Source organism: Triticum dicoccoides, chromosome 5B (genome assembly GCF_002162155.2).
Source record: "Triticum dicoccoides isolate Atlit2015 ecotype Zavitan chromosome 5B, WEW_v2.0, whole genome shotgun sequence".
Lineage (NCBI taxonomy): Eukaryota > Viridiplantae > Streptophyta > Magnoliopsida > Poales > Poaceae > Triticum > Triticum dicoccoides.
In genome coordinates this window covers 504,876,452-504,891,408 of record NC_041389.1, presented here as the reverse complement: position 1 = coordinate 504,891,408, position 14,957 = coordinate 504,876,452, and the positions used below count along the sequence as shown (strand labels likewise).

At 48.6% G+C, this 14,957-nt stretch overlaps 1 protein-coding gene across 1 annotated transcript; it reads right to left on the bottom strand.

Annotated features, from left to right (window-relative positions):
* Positions 1-233: 233 nt before the first annotated feature.
* Positions 234-1,874, bottom strand: LOC119305913 (disease resistance protein RGA2-like). Its single transcript, XM_037582306.1, has one exon. It carries the CDS (start codon positions 1,872-1,874, stop codon positions 633-635), a length of 1,242 nt encoding a protein of 413 aa, XP_037438203.1. The 3' UTR covers positions 234-632.
* Positions 1,875-14,957: the final 13,083 nt, after the last annotated feature.

The window sequence follows — 14,957 nt, the reverse complement described above, 5'->3', positions numbered from 1 at the left end:
AAACTACTACAATTAAAAAGATAAAGATGGATAAGCTTCCTCATAGTACTCATGCCTCCTGGTAACTGTTGCAGAAGGCTGCAACCATTGAGCCTCAAAGATTGCAAGTTATACAACAAATATATTGAATTCGGCAATCTAATAATGCCAGACATGGAAAGATCCAGATACCTCAAATGTTTTCCATTTATGACGTGATTATGGATAATAGAAGGATTGTAGCAACACAAGACTCTTAACGATTCCAGTCCTGACTCCTTAAGATTCTTGGGTAGTATTAATGGCTCAAAGAAAGTGCAGAGAGAGACGGTGTCTTTCAACACACTACTATTATGCTCCTGTTCAGACCATACATATACAGTTGTCATGTGACGAACATCTTTTATCATTGCCTTTTGCTGAACCAGCTCTTCTATAGTCGCACATTCGTCCGTGACATCTTTCGCTAGGTCATGCATTAAATCATGCATTTTACATCCAACTGCCTCATATCTTGTGCCAATGGAATAAAGTTTCTTTGTCTTCACATCTTGGAGGAAGGATCTCCAAACCAAATCACAGAAAATGGATTCTCCCTTCTGTGTCAAATCCACTGTGCCTTCTTCTTGAATAAAACCATTTGCTATCCATAGCTAGATCAATATGTCCTTTTCCATCTCAAAGTCCTTGTGAAAGAGCGGACAGAAGGCAAAACATTGCTTCATTTCGGATGTCAAGTGTCGGTAGCTCAATTTCAGTATGGATAGGATCTCATCTTTGCCTCTTAAACTATCCCCAAAACTGCTTTCTTCTATGGCCTCCCATTCCTGCACTAGTTGTTTGGAACTCATCAGGCCACCCATCGTCTTCAGAGCAAGAGGGAGCCCCCTGCATTTCTTGACAATATGTTTGACAATGGCGACCAACTCTGCTCGCTCCTCTACACCATTACTAAAAGATTTCTTCGAGAACAGTTCCCATGAATCCTCTTCGCTTAGACATGCTAGCTTATGAGGTCCTAGCGTGCCCATTATGGACGCCACTTGCTGGTTTCGACATGTGACAACTACAACACTTCCTGGCCCACCAACAGAACAGAGCAGTGGCTTCAGATCGTCTTCCCACTTCCTCTCCTCTTCATTCCATATGTCATCAAGAACAAGGAGATACCTTTTCTGCCCAATGACTTCCTGAAGTCGCCCCCGCAATATCTCGAGGTTGTCTGGCAAGTTGCATGTTACCTTGGTAGCCAATTCAATGACTGATCTCACAAGAGTAGTGGCTCCAAAGTTTTCAGAGACACAGCGCCACATGCTCAAATGAAAATGGTGCTGGACCCTGTGGTCGTTGTACACCATCTTGGCAAGAGTCGTCTTGCCCAAAGCTCCCATCCCAAAGATTGGCAGCACCTGCAACTTCTGATTATCTTGCTTGTCGAGCAAAAGTTTCACCACCACCTCCTTGTCATCATCCCTTCCAAAGATCTTCGCATATTCATCCAGCGCTGAGTGTGTCTGCTGGCAAAGAACCTGCGGCGGCTCCACACTGTTCAGCAGGCCAAAAGTGTTCATCTCTGTGACAAGTTCATTGATCTTCTCGAGGACGTTTCTCAGCTTCCTGCTCATAGTAAGACGGAAGAGTAGCGGGCTGTGTGACGTGAAGTGGCTGAGTACCTTGTGTGTCCTGGACACGCCGATCTGGGCTTGGCAGTGCAGCGCCTCATACTGGAAGTCGTCGAGGACGTCGTCGGCCTCATAGGTGACGGTCCTGAAGTCCTTCATCCACCTCTTGACATACTGGTTGGTTTCGCTCTTCACCTTGGCACCGGTCAGCTTGCACTGGACGGCTAGCAGCTGGCGCTCCAACTTGTAGCGGTCATCATCAACACCGCACATGCGGGTGCCGGTTTGGACGAGGGCGCCTGCCACCTTGCTGGCCACGCCTCGTATTACAGGAAGAAGCGGTGATTCTGCCATGGTACTGTTAATTGAGTCTCAATGCTGACCAAAAAGAGATCGACCTACTGCAGTGCATATTAGGTGAAGACTAAGTTAGGCGTGCAATAATGCAGAAAGAACTAAAGATTAGGTGAAGATGGGTCCATCATGGAAGGTGAGGTTAGGATCAGTATACTTTGGGCAATTTGTTTATGTCAAGGGCTCAACTCCTCCAAAAAAACTCTCTGAAGTTCCCGCAAAAAAAACCTCCTCCAAAAAAGGGTGAGAAAAACAAATTGAATGCCCCACAAAACTATTTATTTCTGAGAGTCTAATCTTAGCTTCATCTTGACTATATTTTGCCAGCCGATAACTTCCTAGTGAAATTTTTACGTTTCACTCAGTTAATGACTAATTCACAATACATTTTCTCAACCCACGAACTGAACTTTGTTGATTTTGCTAATGAAATCTGGAGCGATGGGTTATTTATCAGAATAAGAAACAACTAACGAACTAGCAGACATGACTGCTTTACTGTAAATTTTAGATTCATGGATAATGAACTAAGTGTAGTTAAGGCATTTCTAACCGATTCCCTGTCCGGCGTTAGAGAAGTAGAAAGTCAGTTTACTCCTCTAACGTGCAACTAACAGATCTCCAATCCACCGCACTCCGGCGTCAACCTTCTCCCTAAATATACTTGGTCGCTGAGGCTCTGGGTAAAAGCTGCGCCTCTCCCTTACGTCGCCCCCCGCTCACGCCTCTTCATCGGCGCGCCTCCCGGCAACCGCCCGTCGGCCCCGCCGCTACCTCGTTTCCTTCCTTGGCCCTTGTCGCCTTTCTGCCTGGCGTCGAGCCTATTCGTCCCCCGTCGCCGTTGTCGGAATCAAGGTGAAACGCAGCCGCCGCCGCCATAGCCGATTCATCGGATTGCTTCGGAACTTCTCCATTTTCTGTCGCCCGCCACTTCTCACCTTGCTTGCACACCACTGCATGTCATTCGCACGCGTCGCTGCACGCCGGTTTGGTCTAAACGACACCGGTCAGTCGGTGCACCACTACCGCACCGCAAGTGTTCGACGAATTTCCTAGGTGAGTTTTTTGTTCGTTTATTTTGAATCGAGCCGTTTGGATTGAACCTAGCCATTTGAAATGTAGATGAAGAGGTTGAGGGAGATGATCTTGGAGGACTCCTTGTCATCTGAAGAGGAAGAAGACGCCGATGATGTTCGACGGCCTAAGAAAGGATCGGTTTGGCTGCATACACATCAACCGTGAAAGAGCGGAGGCCACGCCAAGATCATGAGAGATTACTTTGATCCAAAGCCAACCTATCCGGAGAAGTACTTTTGCCAACGCTTTTGGATGCACACAAGCCACCTTGGTCAAACACAATTTTGCGTCCAAAACGCAAAGAAAACATTCACTTTGCCCAATGTCAAGAAGCTGCTAGGAAAGATGTTGAGAGAGCCTTCGGTGTGCCTCAGAAACACTTTGTAATTGTCTGTGGCCCTGCCGAGTACTAGAGCTCCAAGGTTCTGTGGCGGATCATGACTTGTTGCATCATATTGCATAGCATGATCTTGGAAGACGAGAGGGATATGTCTAAGAACTTTCTGTACATCACCAATGGGACTCAGATTGAGCCAGAGTATGATACGAACATGATCCTAACATATACTTGAGGAGCATCGCAAGATCGAGAACCGACAAGTTCACACTGAGCTCCAACAAGATCTTGTTGAACATCATTCACAACGTCTTAGCGAGTCCTAGTTGTTCTATCACTTGATATTTGCTACATTTGGAACATTCAGCGCGTTTGCATTCGGTTTGTAAACTATATTCGCGATTTGCTTGAACATTCAAATTTATGTTTAGTTTCTACATGTGTGCTAATATGTAGTTTGATATATACTAGAATTGCAAAGTTTAGAAGAAACAAAAATTTACTCTGTTAATTATAGGAGATCGGCTAGGTCCGGCCAAAACTTAGTGGAGTAAATATACTCCACTAACGGTTTACTCCACTGGATACTACACTATTTTTAAGGGGTCGGTTAGAAATGCCCTTTTTTGCGAGAAAACTTCTGATCTATTCATCTTCAGTCATGACAGTACAACGAACATCAGAAATAATAAAAATTACATCCAGATCCGTAGACCACCTAGCGACGACTATAAACACTGAAGCAAGCCAAATACGTGTCGTCGTCATTGCCCATCCTTGCCGGAGTCAGGCTAAACTTGTTGTAGTAGCTAAACAGTCGGGAAGTCGACGTGCTAAGACCGCATAGGATCAGCACAGCAGAACAACAACCACCATCAAGGAAGAGTAGGAGAGGGGGATATTTGAGCTAACCAACTTGCGTTCCAACGGTGCTTGTTGGGGGCCAGCAAGGGTGTATTAGTATACGGTATACATGAGCCTCGATGAATTCGCGTGGGCACAAAAACAAAATTAGAAGCTCTCATATTGTGAGGGAATCTACCTGCAAGAATTTGCAATTGGCACGGAAAGAATTGAGCTATATGGTGAGCGCTCTGGGTGCCATGACAGCCGTCCACGTTCAGACATCTCCACAAGCGCCTTGCTGGCTGTTCACCATGATACGTCTTCAACATATATATAATTTTTTATTGTTTCATGTTGTTATATTATCAATCCTGAATGTTTTACAATCATTTTATAGCAACTTTATATCAATTTTTTGGACTAACCTATTGGCATAGTGTTCAGTGCCAGTTGTTGTTTTTGCTTGTTTTTTACTTCGCAGAATATCAGTACCAAACGGAGTCCAAATGCAGCGAAACTTTTTGGAGATTTTTTTGGACCAGAAGACATCCAGTGGGCTAAAAAGTACCAGAGGGGAGCCCCGAGGGGGGCACAACCCACCAGGGCGCGCCTGGAGGCCTAGGCGCGCCCAGATGGGTTGTGCCCACCTCGGTAGCCTCCCACACCGCTCTTTGCTCTATAAATACCCAAATATTCCAGAAACCCTAGGGGAGTTGATGAAAAACAATTTCGGCCGCCGTAAGTTCCAGAACTACGAGATCCAATCTAGAAACCATCACAGAGGAGTTTATCATCCTCATTGGTGCCTCTCCGATGATGCGTGAATAGTTCATCATAGACATACGGGTCCGTAGGTAGTAGCTAGATGGTTTCTTCTCTCTTTTAGATTCTCAATACAATGGTCTCTTGGAGATCTATTTGATATAACTCTTTTTGCGTTGTGTTTGTTGGGATTCGATAAACTTTGAATTTATGATCACATCTATATCCATGAAAGTTATTTGAGTTTTCTTTGATCTCTTATATGCATGATTACTTATAGCCTCGTATTTTCTTCTTTGAATCTTTGGTTTAGTTAGGCCAACTAGATCGATTTTTTTTGCCATGGCAAGAGGTGCTTTGTGATGGGTTCGATCGTGCGGTGTTCTTTCCCAGTGACAGAAGGGGCAGCAAGACACGCATGTATCGTTGCTATTAAGGATAATAAGATGTGGGCTATTCCTACATGCATATATCTCGTCTACATCATGTCATCGTTCTTATTGCATTACTCTGTTTCTTCATGAACTTAATACACTAGATGCATGCTAGATAGCGGTCGATGTGTGGAGTAATAGTAGTAGATGCAGGCATGAGTCAGTCTACAAATTTTGGACGTGATGCCTATATAATGATCATTGCCTGGATATTGTCATAATTATTCGATCTTCTATCAATTGCCCAACAGTAGTTTGTTTACCCACCGTGTGCTATTTTCTCGAGAGAAGTCGCTAGTGAAATCTACGCCCCCGGGTCTATTCTTTATCATATTTGCTTTGAGATCTTTTTTTATTCGCTTTTATTTTCAGATCTATTATTCCAAAAACCCAAAAATACCTTGCCGCACTTTTTTATTACTTATTTTATTTCACATTTTATCGAGAGCTATTTATCCAATCTATCACAAAACTATTTATCTTTTTACCGTGGAGGGATTGACAATCTCTCTTACGCGTCGGGTTGCAAGTATTTGTTCTTTTTGTGCAAGTACCGTTTACATAGTGTTGCTTGGTTCTCCTACTGTATTGATATCTTGGTTTCATAACTGAGGGAAATACCTACTGTAGCTGTGCTGCATCATCCCTTCCTCTTTGGGGAAATATCAGCGTAGTTCAAACGACATCACACCACACTATCCATGCTTGTCCACGCCCATTAGAGCTGCGGCGAGTCACACAAGTTGTCCCGCATCGCGTGTGTTGGTGGAAAACAGTCCGGAATGGCCCATTCGACCGTCGTATCGTCGTTGGTTGTGGGCGGGACGGACAATGCCTTCCTTGGTAGCGGTAGGATGGACGCGGTTGGGGGGAGGGGGGCACGGCGGAAGGGACACATCCTCCTCAAGGTCCGCGGCATCCTTGATCGGAACTCCATGCGAAGCCACTTTGCCTCTCGCACTGCCTCCTCTACCGGTCCCTATGGGCGACGTTCTCCGATTTGCAGCTTAGCTCCATGGACGGGAGCCCCACGGACCACGCCGAGGCAACATTCATGGTGGTGGTTGGGGATGGGGTACCCGACGATGACATCTAGGGTAGTATATGGGGAGGAAGGGTGGAACACGACGATAGTTTGGACGCGGGAAATGGCGGACGGGCGTAGGAGGAAGACGTTGGATTTTGTGGACTTTGTCAATTTGATGCAATATGAGGTGGGTCCGACACGTATGGTCCGGCTTGGCGGACACGCCTAGGCCTCCTCATATCCGCCCCAGATTTGGACTGAATATGAGGGGTGCCGGTCGGCTACATTGCACGGATACTTCAGAAAGCGTACGTATCCAGATATTGCCACGCCATATCCCATATGCATCCCTAGATTTTTTGATTTTAAAAAGGAAACTAATGCTTGATGCTCTTGAGATACGTTCTGGATACATGAATCCCTCGTTCGACATGAAATTCCCACAAGAGTAAAGGCACACCTTTTGAAGATTCCCAACATGGGCGTGGGTTGTGTCAAAAGATGACTGTCAATGTTCTTGTTCAGTTTTAAGGTGAGTAAGAGAGAGTCGATGCACTAATTAAGAGCAGCAAACCTAGGGAAATCCCACCGCCAACTCATGGAAGTGGACCAAGTGCAAGCAAAAGAAGGGAGAGTAGTCCCGATAATCCTACACCTACAAAACAAGTTACGAAAGGCTACATAACTTTCCTTTACAATTCTCTTTGGCCCCCTGAATTTCAACTGCGGTGGCTGATGATGTTATGTACCTAGGGTAGGGTCATGGACCTATCTAGGATACCATACCCAAGGACATCCTTAGACGAAGCTACCTTCCAGTCGATCAAGAGAGACTTCACTCGACCGGCTAGAAGACACTCGACGAACCTAAAGACGCTCGACCATGAAGACTCACTCGACCATCAGGAGTTCAGGATCTACTCTGTATCCAAACGGTCTGTAATTAAGTAGTCTTAATGGTCATGATGACACTTTATGTAGGGCGTTACCAGTAACGCCCGGCCTTAATATACTTTAATCCTCTGCTACATGGGTTGGCTGGGGTCCTGGCGTCCTCTATATAAGCCACCCCCCTCCACTGGTAGAAATGTTCGCACCCCTGTAATCCTTAAACACATAAACCAGTCGACCGCCTCTGGGCTCCGAGAAGTAGGGCTATTACTTCCTCAGAGAAGGGCCTGAACTCGTTAAACACTCGTGTGTACAACTACTCCATAGCTAGGATCTTGCCTCTCCATACCTACCCCCACTCTACTGTCAGACTTAGAACCACGACAGTTGGCGCCCACCGTGGGGCAGGTGTCTTAGCGACTTTTTTGGAGAAGTTGCAATTTGTCCGATCGCCTTCATCGTGGTTTCCGGCGGAGCTCTGGTCAAGGGCCGCGAGATCCGTCTCGGTGCGCTCGCTTTCATCACCGACGACTCCGCTTGGCTCCAGGAGGCACCACTCGACATCGACGCGCTCCCCGTCCGCGGGGCGACGCACTTTCGGGCGTGTGCCCATGGCGTCTTGCTGCGACAGCCGTCGACCCCATACCGGTCGACTCCTGCTTTGTCCTCCCTCCCTGTCTCCCGCCAGTGCAAGCGCTCCGGTCGGTCAAGGCTCCAGCGATGGGTGAGACACGTAGTGGCTCGCCAATCGGCCACCACCCAAGTCGCGGCAATTGAGCCCGACGAATCTCTCTACGGCCTGTTCGACCTGTCGACTGGCTCCGTAGAGACTGCATCCGAGTGCGATAGCAGTGATCCAGCGGTGGAGGTCCTGATGGTTAACGGGCCTCGTAGTCCTCCCGGTTTCCCCCGCGACAATGGGATGGACAACGGGGGCGACCCCGCTCAAGCCCATGAAGAGTATCAGCTTGAGCCGCTCACTTCTCAGCAGAGGGAAGAACTTCGCCGCCGGAACATGGATGCCCTGCATACTCCCATTGCAGGAGAAACTCCTGAGGCTCGTGCCCTGGAAGAGGCGCGTTTAGCCAACCTGGCTGAACGCACTCGACTGGAGAACCTCCAGCGAGCACTCGACGAGCATGCGTGTCAACGAGCGACCAACTCCAACCGACGTCAGCTCTTTCCGCTACCGACTCAGGTATATTGAACCCCAATTCAGAATTTGGCAGCTGCAGCCCGCATAGCGGAGTCAATTCAGCCCTCTCAGTCGGAGGCTGGAAGAGGCTTGATGCAGATCAGAGATTTGCTTCGGGCGGCAAGAGATCAGAATTCAACCGTGTCTCAGTCGCGCAACAGGATTCACAGTCGATCCGTCACTGCGAATACTGTTCAGTCGGCTCACAGCCCAAGGTCGCCTCCGAGGCGAGTGGGACGTGAAGGCCGGCAGGACCACTACGATGATCGATTTGATCGTGATGACGGGCATCGAGTGCCCACTCCTCCCCCAAGAAGTGGGTCTAACGCCCATCGGCAACAAGATAACAGACGCCAGCTCAGTGTTGGGCGGAGGGCTCCAGTCGACCCCAGAGAGCCAGGCTTTGACGTGAGGTCCATCATCGTGCAAGGTTTGGTCGACCGGAACAGAGCTCATAGAGGTGGCCACGATAGAGATGTGCCCACAAGCAGTCAAGTCCACATTTCAGGTCCAGAATGCTTTAGCAGAGCCATCAAAGCCGCAGTGATACCCCCCAACTTCAGGTTGGCGACTGGAGTGAGTAAGTTCACCGGAGAGTCTAATCCTGAAACTTGGCTTGAAGACTACCGGGTGGCTGTTCAGATTGGTGGCGGTAATGATGAGGTGGCCATCAAGCATTTGCCACTTATGCTAGAGGGTTCAGCCAGGGCGTGGTTGAATCAGTTAGCTCCTAGCAGCATTTACACTTGGGAAGATCTTTCCCGAGTGTTAGTCAGGACGTTCGAGGGAACTTGCAAGCGACCGGCCGGATTGACAGAGCTGCAAGTTTGCGTACAAAAGTCGAGTGAAACACTAAGAGATTACATCCAGAGATGGATCACTTTGCATCATACTGTAGAGAATGTGTCAGACCACCAAGCGGTCTGCGCCTTCAAGGATGGCGTCAAGAACAGAGAGTTGAGCCTGAAGTTTGGTCGAACTGGAGATATGACCCTGAGTCGGATGATGGAAATAGCCACCAAGTACGCCAATGGCGAAGAAGAGGACCGACTCCGGAGTGGCAAGTACAAGCCGAGTCAGTCGGAGAAAGGAAATTCCAGTCGGAAGCAGAAGCGGAAGACCGAGCCAGCTGCTCCTGGAGAGGCTCTGGCCGTGACTCAGGGTAAATTCAAAGGGAAGCCCAAAGGATCTTGGAACCCCAAGAAGGTGAAAGATAAGGAAGGTAATGACGTGATGGATCTACCGTGTCATATCCACACGAAGAAAGACGAAGAGGGTAACTTCATCTACCCAAAGCATACCACTCGCCAGTGTCGGCTCTTAATCCAGCAGTTTCAAGGGAAACAACCAAAAGACAAAGAGAAGGAGTCGGACAAGGCTGAGGACAAGGAGGACAGTGATGGAGAGTACCCTCATGTCAACTCCACTCTGATGATTTTTGCTGATGTAGAGAGCAAAAGTCGACTGAAAGTGATCAACCGTGAGGTCAATATGGTCGCCCCGGCGACACCAAACTATCTGAGATGGTTGCAAACTCCCATTACTTTCGACCAGTCTAACCATCCTACTCACATTGCCACCCCTGGGAGGCAAGCGCTGGTGGTCGACCCGGTCGTCGAAGGCAGTCGACTGACGAAGGTATTGATGGATGGCGGCAGTGGGTTGAATATACTGTATGCAGAGACGCTCAAGGGAATGGGAATTCCGATGTCCAGGCTCAGTTCCAGCAACATGAGTTTTCACGGAGTCATCCCAGGAAAGAAGGCTGAGTCACTCGGCCAAATAGCTCTGGATGTAGTGTTCGGCGACTCGAAGCATTTTCGCAAAGAGAAGCTGACATTTGAAGTCGTGGATTTCCGAAGCGCCTACCACGCTATTTTGGGAAGACCAGCCTACGCCCGCTTCATGGCTCGACCATGTTATGTGTACCTCAAGTTAAAGATGCCTGGCCCCAAAGGCGTGATCACCATCACTGGCAGCCGGAAGAAAGCAGAAGAGTGTTTCCAGAAAGGCTCAAAGATTGCGGATGACCAGATAACAGTGGTAGAGCTGGAGGAATACAAGAAGAATGCAGATCCGAGTGATTTACTGCAGGCCAAGAAGCCCACCACAGAGTCAGCATTTCAGTCGTCCGGTGAGACGAAGCCAGTTCATATCCACCCGACTGATCCCAATGCAGCTCCGACCCATATTTCCACAACACTCGACTCTAAATAGGAAGAAGCGCTCATCCAGTTCCTCCGTGAGAACTGGGACATCTTTGCATGGAAGCCAGCTGACATGCCGGGTGTTCCCAGGGGGCTGGCTGAGCATCGCCTTAGAGTCGATTCAAAAGCAAAACCTGTTAAAGAACATCTTCGACGGTCCGCCGTTCAGAAGAAAAAAGCCATTGGCAAGGAGGTGGCTCGACTCCTTGCAGCAGAGTTCATCCGAGAGATATACCACTCCGAGTGGCTCGCCAATGTCGTCATGGTTCCCAAAAAGGACAATTCACTTCGTATGTGCATTGATTTCAAACATATCAATCGGGCCTGCCCAAAAGATCATTTTCCTCTCCCTCACATCAACCAAACTGTCGACTCGACCGCAGGGTGCGAGAGATTGTCTTTTCTAGAGGCTTATTCCGGGTATCATCAGATCCGTCTGTATGGGCCCGACGAAATCAAAACATCTTTCATCACTCCATTCGGGTGCTTCTGCTATATCACCATGCCATTCGGCCTCAAGAATGCCGGAGCCACGTTCATGAGAATGATTCAAAAGTGTTTACTCACTCAAACCAGTCGGAATGTGGAAGCGTACATGGATGATATCGTGGTCAAGTCGCGAAAGGGTTCCGACCTGTTGACTGACTTAGCTGAAACATTTGCCAATCTCAGGAGGTATGATATCAAGCTCAATCCATCAAAGTGCACATTCGGAGTACCTGTCGGAAAGTTACTCGGTTTTCTCGTTTCCGAACAAGGAATCGATGCTAACCCAGAAAAAGTTGGCACCATACTCCGAATGAAACGCCCTGTGCGTGTGCACGACGTCCAGAAGCTTACTGGATGCTTGGCCGCGTTAAGTCGATTCATCTCTCGCCTCGGTGAAAAGGCGTTGCCCCTTTACCGACTGATGAAGAAGGCAGACAAGTTCGAGTGGACTCTAGAAGCTGATGCAGCGTTTGCCGAGTTAAAAAATCTGCTCTCCACCCAGCCGGTGCTTGCTGCTCCAATCAGCAAAGAGCCTCTGTTGCTTTATATTGCAGCCACAGGACAAGTCGTTAGTACAGTACTTACGATCGAGCGGGAAGAAGAAGGGAAAGCCTTCAAAGTTCAGCGCCCAGTGTATTATCTCTCTGAAGTTTTGACCCCATCGAAGCAAAGATATCCTCATTATCAGAAGCTCGTATATGGGATCTACATGACCATGAAGAAGGTTGCTCATTATTTCTCTGATCATGACATTACAGTCGTCAGCGACGCACCATTGTCAGAGATTCTGCACAACAGAGATGCAACTGGTTGAGTGGCTAAATGGGCGATTGAACTCCTTCCCCTTGATATCAAATTCGAGGCAAAGAAAGCCATTAAGTCCCAGGCTATAGCAGATTTCCTTGCCGAGTGGGTTGAGCAACAACAGCCGACTCAAGTCCACTCGGAACATTGGACCATGTTCTTTGATGGCTCTAAGATGTTAAATGGTTCTGGTGCTGGGGTTGTTTTGGTTTCCCCCCGAGGAGACAAGCTCAGATATGTGCTCCAGATCCACTTTGATTCCTCCAACAATGAAGCAGAATATGAAGCACTCTTGTATGGATTACGCATGGCCATTTCACTCGGCGTCCGTCGCCTTATGTCTATGGCGATTCAGATTTGGTGGTCAATCAAGTGATGAAGGAGTGGGACGTTAGAAGCCCAGCCATGACTGGATACTGCAATGCAGTGAGGAAGCTTGAAAAGAAGTTCGAAGGGTTAGAGCTTCACCACATACCCCGACTGAAAAATCAAGCAGCTGACGATCTGGCGAAGATAGGATCCAAGAGAGAAGACATCCCCAGTGATGTGTTTTTGGAGCATATCCACACTCCGTCAGTCGTAGAAGATCCTTTTACCGATGAAGCCCCGCAACCTAAGAGTGTCACGGACCCGACTAAGGTTGAAGTCCCAGCAGTGGTCGACCTGATCATGGAAGTTCTAGTGATCACTCCAGATTGGACAGTACCATATATCGCGTATATCTTGAGGAAAGAGCTCCCGAAGGACGAAGAAGAGGCTCGACAGATTGTCCGCCGATCTAAAGCCTTTACCGTGATAAAGGGACAGTTGTACAGAGAAAGTGCGACTGGAGTTGGTCAGAAATGCATAACGCCGGAGGAAGGTCGAATAATCCTTGATGACATCCACTCGGGAACCTGTGGCCATCATGCGTCCTCTCGGACCATCGTGGCCAAAGCATACCGAGCCGGATTTTATTGGCCAAGAGCGAATGAAATGGCGAAGGAGATAGTCGACAAGTGCGAGGGATGCCAATTTTACTCCAATATGTCACACAAGCCCGCGTCAGCTTTGAAGACTATACCACTCGTCTGGCCCTTTGCAGTGTGGGGTTTGGATATGGTTGGTCCTTTGAGAACAGGCAGAAGCGGTTTTACCCATGTGCTGGTAGCAGTCGACAAATTCACTAAGTGGATCGAAGCTAAACCCATCAAGAACCTCGATGCTGGTACTGCTGTCAGCTTCATCAGAGAATTGATATTCAGATATGGGGTCCCGCATAGCATCATCACTGACAACGGGTCAAACTTCGACTCCGAAGAGTTCAGAGCTTTCTGCACATCCCAAGGCACGCGAGTCGACTATGCTTCAGTCGCTCACCCACAGTCGAATGTACAAGCAGAACGAGCCAACGGTTTGATTCTCAAAGGGTTGAAACCCCGTTTGATGCGTGATCTTAAGCATGCGGCTGGTGCATGGGTCGATGAACTTCCCTCAGTGCTTTGGGGGTTAAGGACCACGCCCAACCGGTCGACTGGGAGAACTCCATTCTTCTTGGTCTACGGAGCTGAAGCAGTCTTGCCGAGTGACCTTCTCCACAATGCTCCCCGGGTCGAGCTCTACACTGAAGCCGAAGCAGAACAAGTGCGGCAGGATGCAGTCGACCTTTTAGAGGAAGAGAGGGAGATGGCTCTGATCAGATCGACGATTTACCAACAAGACTTGCGTCGCTTCCATGCCAAAAATGTGAAGAGTCGAGCCTTCCAGGAAGGAGATTTAGTTCTCCGAGTGGATCAGCAGAAACCACACAAGCTTGCTCCTTCTTGGGAAGGTCCCTTCATCGTCACCAAGGTTCTCCATAATGGAGCATACCGTCTTTACAATGTCGAGCATCAGATCGACGAGCCCCGAGCTTGGAACGCGGAACTTCTCCGCCCCTTTTACACCTAAAGTATTCACTCGGACGAGTTGTAATAAAAGTACTTCTGTAGTTTATTTATCAAAGACAAGAGCTTTATAATCTTCCTAGTAATCGTTATTTCTTTTGTCCACTCAAAACAATCCCCCAGTGGGTGGGTTGGCTGCGAATCCGATTCGCCCAAGTCTGTAAAAAAAATCCTAACCGAGTGGTGAGCCAGTCTCCCACACGAAGGCTTAGCTGCGAAATCCGTTTCGCCTAAGATAAACAAAATCCTACCGAGTGGTAAGCCAGCCTTCCACTCGGAGGCTTAGCTGCAGTCCAAGTACTCACCTAAGATAAACAAAATCCTACCGAGTGGTAAGCCAGCCTTCCACTCGGAGGCTTAGCTGCAGTCCAAGTACTCGCCTAAGATAAATAAAATCCTACCGAGTGGTAAGCCAGCCTTCCACTCGGAGGCTTAGCTGCAGTCCAAGTACTCGCCTAAGATAAACAAAATCATGTCGAGTGGTAAGCCAGCCTTCCACTCGGAGGCTTAGCTGCAACATTGCGCTCGCCTAAGTACAAATACAACGTGCGCTTCGCAAGGAGGACGAGGTGCAGGTCGACTGCTACCCTCTCCTTCCGAGCTATTCCACAAGTACAACATGCGCTTAGCAAGGAGGACGAGGCGCAGGTAGACTGCTACCCTCTCCTTCCGAGCTACGCCACAAGTACAACATGCGCTCAGCAAGGAGGACGAGGTGCAGGTCGACTACTACCCTCTCCTTCCGAGCTACGCCACCAATTCAAAATCCTACCAAGTGGAGAGCAAACCTCCCACTCGGGGGCTTAGCTGCAGCCCAGTGCTCGCCTAAGTATTTGAAGTCCTACCAAGTGGAGAGAAAACCTCCCACTCGGGGGCTTAGCTGCAGCCCAGTGCTCGCCTAAGTATCTGAAATCCTACCGAGTGGAGAGCAGACCTCCCACTCGGGGGCTTAGCTGCAGCCTAACGCTCGCCTAAGTATCTGAAATCCTACCGAGTGGAGAGAAAACC